This window comes from Harpia harpyja, chromosome 23, assembly GCF_026419915.1.
Source record: "Harpia harpyja isolate bHarHar1 chromosome 23, bHarHar1 primary haplotype, whole genome shotgun sequence".
NCBI classification, from domain to species: Eukaryota; Metazoa; Chordata; class Aves; order Accipitriformes; family Accipitridae; genus Harpia; species Harpia harpyja.
In genome coordinates, this window is record NC_068962.1 from 1,338,363 (window position 1) to 1,353,478 (window position 15,116).

Below are 15,116 nucleotides of genomic sequence, written 5' to 3' on the forward strand. Positions count from 1 at the left end.
GACACTGGTGCGTAAGCGTTAAACGCGAGAAGGCCATGTTATAGCTCCCTGGGCTCATTCAGTCGCCACCCGGGATGAGAGGTGGGGGCTGTCTACCCCTGGAGTCTACCCCCATTGCGGGCCAGACTTTGGGATTCAAGGAAGGATTCATGAAACCCCTGAAGGAAGCAGCTCTAAAATAATTTGCCTATAGAGCGAGGCTGATGTTTTGATGGAGGAGGGCTATCTCCCTGCTGAAACATGCTCTCGAGCCTTCCTATAACGCATTCTCCACGTACACGTCACTGAAGAACATACTCTAGAAAAGAACGTGACACTCATGCAGAAAAGAAGAAACCGATTTTATTCTTGAAACACTGAAGTCTTGTTACAGCATCTAGCTGCATTCCCCCTGACTGGTTTTGCCTGCACAAGGATGGATTTTAATGGGGTAGGGCACCAGATACAGACCAGGAGACCATCACGGGAGGTAAGTAACCATTTACAATGAGTCAGAGCACATGGCAAGTGTAACTCGGATAGGGATTTTCCAGGGACCAGTCCGCCCTGCCAGGTGATCTTGTTTCCTAGAAAAGGCACTTCTGGGACCGGAGTTGGTACAGGAGAGACGGAGGCTGCAGGAGGAAGTACTGGGAGAGAGGGAGGGAGATGCTTCCCAATTTAACCCACTGTGTGTCACGATGGGGCGGTGGTGAGAACGGGCGGGTGATTTTCAGTGTATCAGAAGCAGCAGCAAAGGCCGCCTGCAGGCCTGTGCATCGACCGAGGCTGGCACAGAGCCCCGGCGCCCGCGGGAAGGGCTGCCAGGGCCGTGGCCGGCTGCGGTGGCAGGAGGGAGCAGCGTGGTGGGCATGGCCCACCTGGAGACTGGTGCAGGAGGCAAGGGGATGGGAAGGGGGAAGGCAAACTGGGTGAACTCATTCCGTCCATTCCTTCTTGATGGACAGGTTCCACTCCCAGGTGAGATGGTCGTGCTTGTCATCATCCGTGAAGAAGGACTTGTTGTGATAGGTGCCTCGAGCCAGCATGCCCTTAGGAGCCTCCTCAATAGGCGTCAGGAACTCGTACTCCTCTGGCCGTGGCCCGTAGCTGCCAACCATGAACGTGGCTTTGTCCACTAAGAGAAAACAATCCACAAGGGATGAGCCCCTTAGGTGGGGAACGATCAAGGAGACAAGCAGCCACGAGCGTGAGCACAGATCACAGACAGAAAGGAGATAGTGGGGAGAGAAAGGGACGCTCCCTGTCAGCAAGGGGAACAGAATCAGTGGAAAAAGTGGGTTAGTGAAGCACGAGGACAGCTGGAAGGATAAGCGGATGGACAGGCAGATGGAGAGGCAACTCAGTCTGTACCCTCTCACATGTATGTGCTGCTGGAAGGGAGTGGAACCCAGCACATGGCTCGAGATCTCTCCTGATCCCTGCTACTTCTTTTTTCTGGTGAGAAGACAGTACTTACGTGTGCTGAACAGAACGCTGGAGCCTTAGAGGTGGTTGCACGCAAAAATGCACGTGGGATGTGCATGCGCACAAAAGGGGGCTTCCCTCTGCCTTGCCCCGGCAGGGCAGCACTGCACAAACAGGAGAGGCCATGGGCAAACGCAGGGCTCTGCACGCAGCAGGCAGCTTCGGAGAGCAGCTCCGAATTTTACCAAGTGCATCTGGCAGAGCTTTCAGGGGTGGGAAGCTCCACACAGGCTGAGCCACTCTACAGGGGCTGGAGGGGAGGCGAAGAGCTCTGTACGGAGAGGAAATCTGTGGCAAGCACTGTCTAAGCAGCGTCTCTGGGGACTCTGCTGCTGCAGACGCGGTGCAGCGTACAGACACCAGAGCTGGCTCGTACCGAGTTCACGCAGGCACAGGAAACACTTGGCCTGGGTGATGCGGAGTGCAGGCTAATGCGCTCTGCCGAGGAGTCTCACCTCCTACGTGGGGGCACGGCGGGGGGGACCTGGGCCAGCCCAGAGCTGCCGGAACACTTCTTTGAGCAGAGGGAACACAGGGCTAGGAGCACTGGTGTGCAGGGCACGAGGGGCTCTTACTCACCCTTCACTCCTGTCCGGTAAGTGTGCTGCACATATTTCAGTCCCGACACAATGTCCCTGTTTACCTGCAAGAAGTGACCAGGCGTAAGTGTCAAGGGAAGGGATTTGGTTCTGTATCTGCTGGGTTTCTTTCTCCTTAGAGACATACCCATCTTGGCCCCCTACACCACTGCTCTCAAAGGCTCAGCACAGGACACATTGTGGGGGGTCCTAACATGACTTCTGCATAGGCACCGGGAGACCTACAGCATCCTCTGTGCATCTCCTGCACTTCCCCATCCTCTCCCTGACTTTGAAGCTGACCGGAGCACATCAGTCAGCTCCGCAAGACAGGCTGATGAGGGCAAAGAAAAGCGAAGCAGGTAGTTCCCAGCTAATAATTCCCACATTGAAAACCAGACATGGGTGACTAGAGTCATCCCTCCAGCACACCGGTGGCTAAAAAGCCAAGCCAAACTCAGCCAAAGCTACCCATCTGGCTTCCAAACCACCTGTTGTTCACCATCGTGAGTGGACAGAAAGCAACTTCTTCCAGGGGCAAGCAAGCAGAAGCAATTCCCTGGAAATGCCCAGTCCCTTGTTGGGTAGAATGTCACCTGAACCTAGGGCACCTTTACAAGGGCCCAGCTTTTGGGCAGGCATGCCGCCTGGCTCTAGTTATCTGACAGACTGCGGCTGACTGGCCTCAGCAACTGATAAGAAGCAACAGGGAGGAAACCAACTCACTCTGAAGTGGATCTTAACTCTGTATTCCACTCCTTCCTTTAATACGAAGGTCTCTTTCTTGAGTGCTTCAAGGTCACCTGTAAGGAGAGGATCAAGCCATTAGCTAGAGGTCTCACAGCGAGAAGAGACCACGCACGGGGGGCTGGCGTTGGTGTCGGAGGCGAGCATCCCTTGGAAGGACGGCACACCTGCAAAATGGGTACGTATAAGCAATTACACCAAGAGCACGCACACAGAAACACCTGGGTGTACGTATGCATCCGTGCCCACATCTGTGAAGATAATGCCTAAACAAACACAGGTCTGGGCACATATACACGAAGATATTTATGCACAGACTCGCCGTTAGGCATCTCCTGCAGGAGCGTGTGCGTGCTTCTACCCATGCCCAGCCCTGGTTTGGGGAGCGGAGCGCGTTTCACAGCCCCTGCCCGGCTCTGCGTGTTTCGGTTGAACAGGAAGCCTCCCCGCTCCTCTGGGCCCAGCTTCCCCTTCTCTGCAGAAAAGCCCATATAAGGTGAAGCCTGGTTCTCTCCCCATGTCCCCAGGAGCCGGAACTGCAGTATTGCTCGATTCTGAAGTTTCAAAACAGCCCGTTACCCGAGCACATGCACATCACTTGTGCTCATGAAGTCTCATTGAAAGGAAACAAGAAGAGAAGGCAGGAGAAACCCAGGAGCTCCTAGAGCAGTCTAGATGAAAAAGACCCTTGACATTTTCCTCTGTTACATCTCCTTTTCTTTTTCGCACGTACATACCTTAAAATAAGAAACAAGGCTAAGGTGCCCTCAGAGTTCCTCTAAAACCCACTGTAGCATCCCAAGGACAAACTCCCTTCCAACTAGAAGCATGCCAGGGCCTTTGCTCGTACCCCTTCATGCCCAAGGACAGAGTCTGTGCCTACCTGTAAGGTCCATAGTGATCGGTCCCGGAGCAGAGTCACATACCAGGGTCAGTCGGGTGACCACCACATTGGGAGCTGTTGGGTCTGCAGGTAGGAGAGTCAGGGGAAGCTGTCAGCTTGCAAAATTAAATGCAGGGGGAGGGGAACGACACTGAAGAAATGGAGTTGCTTTCCCACACAGAAACTGCGCTTCGCGGAACACCCAGCTTCTCTTGGCACAATAGGACCATGCATCTACCCTAGTCCTTCAGCACAGATCCCTCCAGCCTCCATCCCAATACCTAGAGGAGGTCTTTCCACTACAGGAGACTCCCCTGTTAAGATCACTCCGAGCAGCAAGACCCCCTTTCAGCACAGACCGGTCCCCTCATGTTTCTAACCCCCCAGGAGTCCTGCAAGGCCCGCACACATCCCACCACAAGTCCCTTTCCGATGCCAGCACCCCCTCGTAACCTTACATCTAATGCTTAGCGCATCCTCCCTGCTTCCTTTAGGCGCACCTCTCCACCTGCCCTTCCCCAGCCCTCCAGCAGAAGCAGTGCATGTGCCTGGTGAAAAAAGCTCCCTCTTCTTTGAGGCCACCTTGCCCCATCCCCGCAGCACACCGGTGCGATGCATCCCCCCAGTCCCTTCCTATCAGCGTGCCCCAGCCTACCTACTACCACAGGTCCATCTCCCAGCAGGGACTTCTTGTACTTAGCGAGGCTTTCATCGTCCTTGTCCAACTCTTGCAGCTCCTGCAGTGTTTTCTGGGGAGGAGGTTTGTAGTTGAGTTTCCCATCCAGCTCATCATCATCTTCCTCCACATGAGGTTCTTGGGTCTTCTCAGTCATGGTCGCTTGGTCTGGGTTACAGAGGAGGGGACAGTCAATGGGATTGCTCTGGAGGGGGGTCGCGTCCCCGGGGGGACTCGCTCTGGCCACGGTTTGGCTCGGTCCCCGTGGGCAGGCAGGCACCCGCCCAGCGCTGAACGCAGCGGGATCGTTACAGGCGAATGGCGACGGCGATCGGCTGCGATCCCGACACTGCCGTGCTGATATTCTGGCTCGAACACAATCCCCCTCTGCCCCCGCTCCTCTCCCTGCAGGCACCACGCGCACACGCAGACCTACACCATTCTTCCCTCCCGGGGAGGAGGTGCGGGAGTGGAGGCTGAGACCGGAGTGATTTACAGCCACTCTGCAGCACGGTTGCTGGCCGGCAACCCTGCAATTACAAGCCACCGAACGAGGTTTCAGCGCTTGCCAGCTATCTTGCACAAAGAGCCACTGCCACACACAGACGTGAATAAAGCCCAGGCCAGAGGTTTCATGCACCCTCTCGTAACAGGTTAGAAGCCACGGTCAGGCAGCATTTCATACAAAGATCGAATACCTGACAGCAACTCCCTTATATCAGCAAATTAACTGAAGCCCTCAAGGAAACGCACCCGCTACAGTCTATCTGCTGGCGTTCCCGGTGCTTGCTCCCAGGAACAGCTCACTTCGCGCACCCATCAGGTCTCCTTCCCGCTGAGGAAGGAATGGTGATGGTGATGGTGACCGCATCCAGCCTGGCTGCGGAGCAGCCCCGCGTACCTGCGCTGCATCGGTGGGGCTTCTCGGAAAGGAGAAGCAGGATGGCTGGAACCCGCAGCCAGCACGGCCGGTACACGCGCCGCTGAACGCAGGAGAAGCTCCTTGGGTGGCATCCCAAATGGGAGCCAGAGCGGGGAGAGATCAGCTGATGGGCAGCCAGGCAGAGGGCAGGGAATGGGGAACAGGAGACAAAGGCAGGAGAGGTGAGCAGAGCTGTGCCAGGTCCCCCTTAGCCAGCTGCCTGCCTCACGGAGCCAGCCGCGTGGTCCTAGCCACCTTCCCACTCTTCAGAGGACGGCTGACAAACGGAGCAGTGCCCTGGTGCCGTGACGGTTGTCGTAAACGGCCAAGCCATCTTGCCGTTTGGCAGCAAGGACATTTGGTCGAGCTACACACGTCATTCAGTTCACTTCAGCTTATCCTTACATTAGCTCCTTCTCAGAGGCTGTCCCTGCTGAAAATTCCCCTTTTGCCTGCTTATTTGCAATTTCCCCAGCAAGCCCTTTAACCCTCTCTGCAGCTGTGGCCTTAACATTTGCCCCTGCTCCCAAAAGTTAAATTGGGAGCTACCAGGATAGTTTTCTCATTCATTAAAACAGAAAGGAAATACAAAAAAAAAGTATATGCAACAGTTCAGGGTGAATCAGAAAGTGTCATCAGGCAGCAATGCGTAATACGCAGACCTCCCAGTGCAATCCCAGCACGGGTGAGACCCGTGGAAAAAATTCAAGGAGGGGTATATTGGCGTGGTACAGAGGGACAGAGAAGGACGGAGCAGCACAGGAACAAGACGACTCAGTCAGGCACGGTAATGGACAACGGCTCTGATGCAAGACTACTTTGCAATGGCATTTTGTGGTGAGTCAGGAACTAGCGCAGAGCGGGCAGCTGGGAAATAAAAGGCAATCCCAACTCACATGAACGGGAAAGGAAGCATGTCCCAGCAGCTGAATAACCTTGGCTGAGTTCACGCTCAGCCCTAGGAGCGCTAAGGACTTACGCACCTTGGGAAAGGCCCTTGAGCTTGTCCTCATGAGGAAGGAAACCAGAAGCTCCCTCATGAAAGCAACGATTGCTCAGGCCCCACCGCTCTGCAGCCCCGGCGCGGTCACCTTACAAAGCCTCGCGATCCCCTCAGTGCCATCCCACGCTCGGCACAGGAAGAGGACGTGACGAGCCACGGCACCCGCCGCCGCGTCTTGCCTTCCACTTGGGCTCCAGCTGCAGATCTGAGTCATTTCCACTCTCCCAAAATCTCTCGTGATACTAGGTTGCATCTGCCACCGCTACAACCACTGAGCAGAGCTGCCTGCCTGCCCCCATCCTCCACGGGGTTTTTGTGGTTTATCACAGGAGAGGGAGAGACCCAGGCGATGGAGAGAGACATCTCTGGCCACATGTGGAGAAAAGGCAGAGAGTCAGGGCTGGACCAGCAGGTTGTTTCCCATCCCTCAGACCTTCCCTTTGCATCACGCATGCCGCAGAGGCTTTCCCTGCCAGCCTGTGGGGGTGGCTCGCTTGAGGGAGGATGCTTTCAGGCTCTGAAAACCTCCCACAGAGGTGGACAGGCAGCCTGCAGTGCCAACAGCAAGAGCCTGAGGGGAACGGGACCGGCCAGGGTGTCTGGGCTGAACAACCCCCCGGCTCACACGTGTCTCAGGACGGCACCGATCAGACCCCGTCCTGGCATTTCTCCCCAGGTTGTGGACCTGACCCTGCCTCCCTGTCAAATTCCCAGGCAGCAGGTGACCAAGAGGAAAGCTCCCATCTCAGCTGTCCCTGCTTCTGCTCCCTCCAGCTCTGCGACTGGTCCCTTCTGCAAGCTTAGACGTGCTACTGGGCTCGGGCACCAGCACTTCCCCGGAGCGAGCACGTTGGTACCCAGCTGTCGGGGTCCCTGGGCTCCTGTGTCACTGCCCAGGCCAAGGGCTGGGCTAAGACCGAGACCCCCTACGGCCTTCAGGCTGCGAGCCTCATTAAAAATGAGAAAATTAACCTATAAATGCTCTATACAAGGAGAAACCTGGGTGATACCCCGTCACGTTTTTCCCGTTTCCTGCAGCCCCAACCCGCAGCTGTGCGTCACCTGCACCCCTGAGGCCCGGCAGCACCCACACAGCAGCACCGAGAGGGGCAGGGGCAGCGCTAGGGACCCCCTGCCAGAGGGAGACCTGGCTGCAGGAGGCGAAGGAGGAATCATGCCCTGCGGAGGGGGGCGAGCGGCTCTGCCTGTGCCGGGGGTGGGTGGCTGCCCTCCCACCCGCAGCAGGAGGGGAAGGGGGGGGCAGCAGTCAGGCTGGATGGTGGGCACCTCCTCGCCCCCCCCCATGCCACCACAGGGCACAAATTGGGGTGTCACAGGAGGAGCATTTTATTTGCCCTCGCTCTGTGCATCACTCCCCCAAAGCGCACACACAAACGCCCCCCCCCCGCCCCGATCGAGGGCTTCTCTCCAGGAAGCGGGTTTGGCAGGGAGCAAGCAATTTTCCTCCATGGGGGGAGTAACCCCCCCGCCCCCACCAGCACCCCTGGCCCCGACCTCCCCATCCCACCCCCCTGGGGTGCGAAGGCAAAAAGCGACCCTTACCGCCCAACCACCCCGGGGGACCGCCGGGTCCGTGTCCCCCCCCCCCCGGCCCCGGGGGCTGCCCCCTCCCCTCCATCCCAGCGCGGAGCCCGACTCCCCCCGGGCTGCAGGCAGGGCCCTGCCCGTCTCTCCGGGCAAGGCTGGACAACGGGAACAAAGGCGCAAAGTTGCGCGGCGTCAGGGGAGAAGGAGCCGGGGGGGGGGGGAGCCTGTTCCTCTCCCCCCCCCCCCTCCATCCCCGCCAGGCTCCCCCCGCATCCTCCCCTCGTACTCACCGGCTGAGCGGTCCGGGGTCCTCCGCGCTGAGCGCTCAGCTTTCAGCTTTGGCAGTTGGAGCAGGAAGGAAGTTGGTGAAGAGAGAGCAGCAAAAAAAAAAAAAAAAAACAAAAAAAAAAAAACACCACTCACAGGCAAAAAAAAAAAAAAGCAAAGCAGCCGCCGCCCCCCCAGCCCACTCGCAGAGGAAGCCCTGCGCGGTCCCGCATGCTGCGGCCCTCCGCCGGCTGCGCTGCCCCGCGTTGTTTGCGCGCCCGCCCGCCCGGCGCTGCGCTCTTTTTGCGCGGGGGGGTGCGCAGGGCTTTGTCTGCGGGCGCTGAGCCCGGCTGGGGACGCGGGGGGGGCTTCTCCGTGCGGGGCTGCGGGCTCTCGGGGCGTGCTGCTGTGCCCGCCGGCGGGGGGGGGGGCTTTGTTTTTTCAGCCCTGGTCTTTATTTTGTTTATTTTGCCGGTGTGATTAGGGTCCGTTTCAAAAGCTGGCCCTGATTTATACCGATTAAAATAAGCGGAGAATCAGGTTGAGTGTATTTCTGCATACGTGGGGGGATATGGGGGTGGGCGAATGGGGGTTATTGCTGACGAACCTCATTTTTCCTGGTTAACACATGCTACCTGCTGTACTTAATCAGCTAATTGTTCCCAACTCCCAGCCATTTTCACGCAAGCAGTTTCAAAGATCAGCTACCTCAGGAAGAACAAGCTCTCATTTCCCAGGGATGCTTAAACGATCAGAAAGATTTTACAGCACTTCCTTTCTGAAATATCAGCATATTTTCTCTTTCTTTTCCACTCACGGAGTGCCCACTTAGTTCTTCAGTCACATAAATCCTTCACACACACAATCCTCGGTGCACAATTTAAGAACAAATTAGATCATTGGTTTGCAACCAGCGAATCTGGATCTGCGATGACTGATAGACTGCTCTTAATGCACTTGCAGAAGCAAAATAAGCAAAGCAAATCTATTGTCAATGGGCTTAAATTCACTGCCCCACATCCACATGTCCATTAGGAAACATTTATCGTACACAAATTTTTAAAGGTTGCAAACAACTATGTAAGAGGGCTCTCCTTCAGGGATGGACAGATCTCGGACGAGGGGGACTGATTTTCCCAGCCTACCATAGCTTTCATTTAGGATGCAGGTGGCACTTTAATTCTGACCCCATGCATTTCAAGGGACAAACAGAGCATATGTCTGGCTGGCAGTGGATTTCCATTTAGCAGGGGCTGTAGCCTCAGAAACATTTTAAGCCTTCATGAAATAGCTTCACCACCAAGAGAAATTATTTTATTCTCTGCTGCTCTTTTTCATTCCTACGCTAACACTCCCCATGGGCCAGCACAAGAGAACTGAGCTGAATACAGCACTGAGCTGAGCTTAAAACATACCTGACAAATATATGGAAGCAAAGCCATAAGTATATACCACTGAGTTTTAAACCCAGATAGGTTTCCCGATCCTTGTTCATGATGGCCAAATGTGGCTCAACCCTTGTGCCAGCACAAGGGAAGAAGCTGTGTGGGATAGGGATGGGGAAAGGACAGAGCAAATTCTTTCAGTGACAGTGCCATGTTATGGTGGCTCAAATTTTTCATGTGAACAGTCCTGGCCTGGCAAAGGTGTGAAGAGTTGGATGTGTTAATTATGGGGAGCTTTGAGGAAATGGTCTTGTTAAGCAGCCTCTGCGTCTTGTACATCAACTCCTTGTCTTGGTTCCTGTGCTGTCTGGACTAACCCTCTGATTTCAGTAGACTCCCCAGTTTGTACTGGGAGACCAGAACACCCTTTTGGCTGGGAGGGTGTGTGGGTTGAGGTTACAATTTGCTCATGGCTTGGCTTGAGATTTCCTTGGTTTTAGTGGCTGTGTACAGACACACCAATGCAATCATAACTCTAGCGTCATTATGATCATTTTTGCTGGACGATAGTAGGGTTTAGCTTTCCCTCGTGTTTTTTCAGTTGGAGATAAATACCAGACTGCCTGTGTCTTTGTGTAGCTATTTGCACACTATTTCTAAATGTGTGTCAGCATATGTCAAGACCAGTATATCCAAAAATGTGCATAGAGGTATAGGGGTGTATAGCTGTGTGCCACCATAGGTATGTATGCTCAGCCTATATTGGCACGTCTGCCTAGCACGCAGGCAAAACAGATTTTACTCCTAGATTAGAAATTAGCCAGTATGTAATCACGGGCAAATCATGTCATTGCTCTGTTCTTCATCTTCCTGTTGGTAAGAGGGGTGAGAATGAGCTGCAGACGTTGGATATGCACCGTGCCGAGCGGATGGGAGCTTAGAAGCCAGGCATCGTCCTTTGGGTCAGCATATCCAACATCCTGCTGGGGAACCACGTCACTGATCTGCTGGAAGAAGGGCAGGTTTTGAACCGCGTTGGAGCAGAACAGCACTGAAAGCAAATCCCTACCACCGGGTATTTAATCTCTGACAAACTGATGCCATGCAATGAAGATCATCTCTTGGCAGACGTTGCCCAACCCCAGCCAATTCTTATGCCTGTGACAGAAGGAGGCAAGGACAACAGCTAGCGAGTACCTGCTTTATTGCAAAAGAAACCGTAGTATTTCAAATATGTTCTTAGTTGGAAAATAATATTTTCTGCTTAAAATATTATGATTAGGTCTCATTTACTTTGACCTCACTGATCACAGTTGGTTGTACAATTAGTTGATCACATTAATATGTGTGATCAGTCGCTAGTGCCTGAACTTATTTCAAGTAAATAGCTAAAAGTTCATGCAAATTTTTAAATGTATATCCTTCAACTACACAGCCTTTCCTCTCAACAGTCATATACCTTCTGCAGCACCTCGTTGGACCCAACAAATCTTGAGATTTCTTAAAAGTTGTAAGATTAAAAAAAGGAGGCACGGCATTTTTTTTCTATTTGAGTTTGGATTGCTGCCATAAGCTGCCCAGCATTTCTGGATTTTAATATTTTAGATTGGTGGTACACTGCTGCTGTGTGCTGCTAAATGTCTTCTCCATCTTCTGCAGAAGAGGTGGCTGCGTTTGAGGCAAGGAACTATTTTACAGCCTTCAGAAGTGACTAATTCAGGAAACCCTCACCTGCTAGAATCCTTTACTTTCACCTACTCTTAATTTCCAAAACTGTCTAATTTGGAGCTGAAATTTCCCAGGCTGGAAGCTCTGAGGGGAAAAATAAAAAGAGATTTCAGTCCAGGCAGGGAACCCATTTTTGTAATTTTAAGAGGCCCGATAGTGTAATATTTTTTAGTACTGCTCTTGTAAAGTGGTTTGGTTTGCAGCTCCTCATTTGCATTTGCACTGAACTCGGTACATAGGGTTACTAACTTAGATTTCTCTCTAATGAATAATGGTGCCGAATCCTGTCACTGTGATGACATTTACCTGCCCCTCAAGCTTTTTGCAGTCTCCAGGAAGACCGCAGGTGGTACGTGGGGAAGACAACCCCACGGTGCAGCAAACTCACGTCAACAGCTGCTGCGAGGTAAGCGTCAGTTTTGGCCATGGGTGTCCCCGGGTGGGTGTCCCCAGATGGTGTCCCTCGCTACGTGCGGAGACCCTTTCTCCTCCAGGGATGGGAGGAGGTAATCCGGGCCTGAGGCAGTCACGGGGTGATGAGCATGGGGGAAGGTGACAGGTCAGGGAGCTCGGACAGGAGGCCTTTCCTTGCCGTAGGAGGAGGCATTCACTGCATCACGAGGTGCCACCCAACTCCTTGGTAAACCCAGCACTGCCTCCACCTCCCAGTTAAGCGGGATAAACAGGGAGATGCAGCCAATGAAGCAGGAATTCATTCCGCATAAAAAAACAACCCAGGATTTGCTTTAAAAGGCAATCCCAAGGTTGATCCTGCCGTGCCTAGCACACATGGAGCCCATCTTCTTCCTACGCGGTGCCACTCACCCCTCCTAAAGCGCTGCAAAGGAGTGGGGTGGGAAGGGAGGAAAGGGATGGGGGCTAGGCATGGTGCCGGCCAAGGGAGTCAATATTCAGCATGGAGAGCAAGGAGGAAGAAGGCACTTTGGGCTACAGCCCCAGAGCCCCTGGTAAGGGCTCAGCTGGGTTTCCCACCCCCTGATCCCATGGCAATCCCTTCAAACCACCCGGCCACAGGACTTGAGGGCTCTCAGCTGGGTGAGGAGCTGACCCCAGAAAACGTGACTGGGTGCGCCGTCTCTCCAGCTCCTCCAGAAGAGATCTCCCTGAGAGATGGAGAGAAGATTGGAGATTTAATGCTTGTCTAAGCAGCTTTCGGGCCGGTTAACGTGCTAATCCCATAACCCCCATCTCCAGCCTGAAGGTGCGCAAAGACTTCACATGTCACTTCTGGATGACTCGACTCCCCTGGGGGAGCAAGGGGAACGGCAAGAGGGAGAAAGGAAAAGGATTTGGCTGGGGATGAGAGAGTGGGGGCAAAGCAGAGCCAGTTTCCTCCAGAGGCTAGTCCGGGAAAGGCTGAGGATGGACAGAGCATCCCAGTAGGGGAGAGGGAGAGCTAAGGGAGTGGAAGGGGGAGAGTGGGAGGACGGGGCTGGGTGAGGGGAAGAAGGTCCCTGCCCCCGGGGAGCAGGGGTGTCTTCTCTGCCCCCCCTGCACTCCAGAGCCCAGCATGGAGGAAAGCAGCTTTTGCTCTCCATCCCTCAGTGGATGTCGTGGTGGGAGCCGCTGTCTTGCAGGGAGCGGGGTGCTACCGAAGTCACCCACCGGAGCTGGATTTGAAAGAGGACTGGATTATTTTAGGACCTCTCAGAAAACAGGTGGTTATGTAAGGTCGAATCTCAGCAAGTGTAATCAAGTCTCAGCCCTAAGCTGATCACCAGGCAGGGTGTTAGGAGGTATTTATCCAAGCACTCCTCCTTGCGTTGTGACTTTCCTCCAAAACAGCCAGAGCCGAAGCTGGGACTAAATTAGGAAAGCTGTGGCATCCTCTCCTCCTCTGCTGGCCTTAGAAAATCTCTCTTGCCAGCTGCACCCTGCATTGCCTGCAATAAACACTCCTCTCAACAGAGACCTTGATTTTATGCCGGAATTCATGGCTCCACGTCAGGCTGTGTCCAGGCTCCCACTAGCTCTTAGGTGCCTGAAGTACCCTGGTGCTTTAGCCTTAGCGGTGCTCAGAGCATGCTGCTTGCAGCTACATAACCTCTCCCTGAAGCCTGGAGGCAGCAATTATCAGCGTCTCTGTGGCAACATTTTTCCTTTATTGCACTGGTGCTGTTCCCATACTATTGCTCTCCCAGCCCTGCCTCTGTAAACCCCCACAGCGTTATTGTGGTGGATTCTCAGGGAAAGCACTGGTGTGAGAACTGCCCCTCCTCCCTCTCCTTCTTTATCTCTTGTTTTGTGGACTTTAGTATAGAAAAGAGAAAAACAAGTGTGGTGCTCAACAAAGCAGGTAACAGCTATTTAAATTCTCAGTAAATATTATCCAATAATATCTATTCACAGAAGCTTAACAAGCAATGAATGTGCAACATTCGCACGCAATGAGCATTCTCCTCCCAGATCTAACAGAATCACAACTGGGAATAACCAATAGGGACTTTAAGTGGGTCCTGATGAAAACTGTATAATGCTAAGGCAAAGCACGGCAAGAAATCATCCTCCTCATCATTTTCACTGTCATCACCTGCTGCACTGGAGAGAGCCCTCTGAGGAGGATGCTCCTACGGGACCCCTTCATCGCCCTTCCCAGCTAGCCACTGGGGAAAGTTTCCCCTTCTTCTCTCTCTCCTTTTCCTTTATTTTCATTTTTCTCTAGAAATAACTTTCACCATTACAGTCGAAGTACACCATCAGCTGTGGACCCCACAAATAAATCTTTGTGTATATGAAACTGTCAGGACATCCTTTGTGCAACATGTGTTCGCCCAGCGTGCAATGATGGCTACTAAACAATTCACTTACTTCTTAGTACGTGATGTGTTTATGATGCTTGACTGGACCCCAGAAGTAGGCTGCAGTTTCACGTTCTTAGCACAGAAATATCCTTACAGCCTCCCAGTAAGAGGCTCTAATTCACTTTATAGAGGTGTGTACCTCCACTGGAAAGCAAGAGTGTAGAGACTTTAAATTAAATGAAAGGTCAGGATCTGCCAGTGAAAGGCTATAAAAAAACCCCAAACATTAAAACATTAAACCTTATGCATTTGCAAGATCCTGAGGGGAGAACAGAAAGCTTAGTACCTGGCAATACACCTGAGCAATAGGAGGAGAAAATTAAAAAAAAAAATTTGATTCACATTTTCATCCCCTGGCTTTTCCCCTTTCAGAGTTATTTCCACCAGGGATCTGCTATCACATGGCAGCTAGAGCATTTAGCATCTACATGTCTGGGAGGTGAGCAGCCACCCAAGAGACAAGATAATGGAGCAGGAAGAGCTGCCTCCTCTGCCCATTAGTTGAATGTTCCCAAGGAGAGTGCGAGATGCTCCCCAGAAGCAATCATTTCTGTTTGAAAGCCTCAGCTGTTACAAGAAAAAAATCATAATAATGGTGGCAGAGAGCTGAACTGAATGAGATTGCACAGCGGTGCTTTTATCTGGTAGGAGGAGGAAAGAAGAGTATGTCTGTAGCATGGTGTGAAAGCCATAGGAAGAGATGTGTCCCCTTAAGAAGAAGAAAGAAACATTTTACCAAAATGTTTTAGAAGAGCCTTTCTTTATTGGGCTGCTGGTTGCCAAGGAGAAAGAATTGATCGTTCAGAAAAAAGATGAGAAAAGGAGCTGTCAGGAAAGAAGACATCTGGAGCTGACTTGTGTACAGTTTCTTCTTCTTAGCCCAGTGACACTGAATCATTTGCTTCACTGTTCTAAACTGAATAAAGCTCTGGAATTATCTGATTTCCATTTAAATAAAAACACCCTCTTGCAGTCTCTTTTTTTGTCATTGGTTTTGTTTGTTTTAAACAAGGCAGTATTACTTCTCTCTTTAGTTCAATGCATGATCATTTTAATGAGTGCTAGTGCATCATTTAATCACTGTTCACAG

General features: G+C 52.7%; 1 protein-coding gene across 1 annotated transcript; it reads right to left on the reverse strand.

Annotated features, from left to right (window-relative positions):
* Positions 1-322: 322 nt before the first annotated feature.
* ARHGDIB (Rho GDP dissociation inhibitor beta) lies at positions 323-8,234 on the reverse strand. Its single transcript, XM_052774687.1, has 6 exons — positions 8,115-8,234; positions 4,331-4,519; positions 3,676-3,759; positions 2,772-2,848; positions 2,047-2,110; positions 323-1,117 (listed from the first exon to the last, which is right to left on the reverse strand). Exons 2-6 carry the CDS (start codon positions 4,506-4,508, stop codon positions 918-920), a joined length of 603 nt encoding a protein of 200 aa, XP_052630647.1. The 5' UTR covers positions 4,509-4,519; positions 8,115-8,234; the 3' UTR covers positions 323-917.
* Between the last annotated feature and the right edge of the window lie 6,882 nt (positions 8,235-15,116).

Excerpts from the sequence above, each read along its gene's own strand:
- ARHGDIB (XM_052774687.1), bottom strand. The coding sequence starts at position 4,508 with ATGACTGAGAAGACCCAAGAACCTCATGTGGAGGAAGATGATGATGAG. Across the intron at positions 2,849-3,675 it reads GATCACTATGGACCTTACAG|GTGACCTTGAAGCACTCAAG; the intron begins GTAGGCACAGAC and ends CTCTCCTTACAG. Across the intron at positions 2,111-2,771 it reads GAGTTAAGATCCACTTCAGA|GTAAACAGGGACATTGTGTC; the intron begins GTGAGTTGGTTT and ends CACTTCTTGCAG.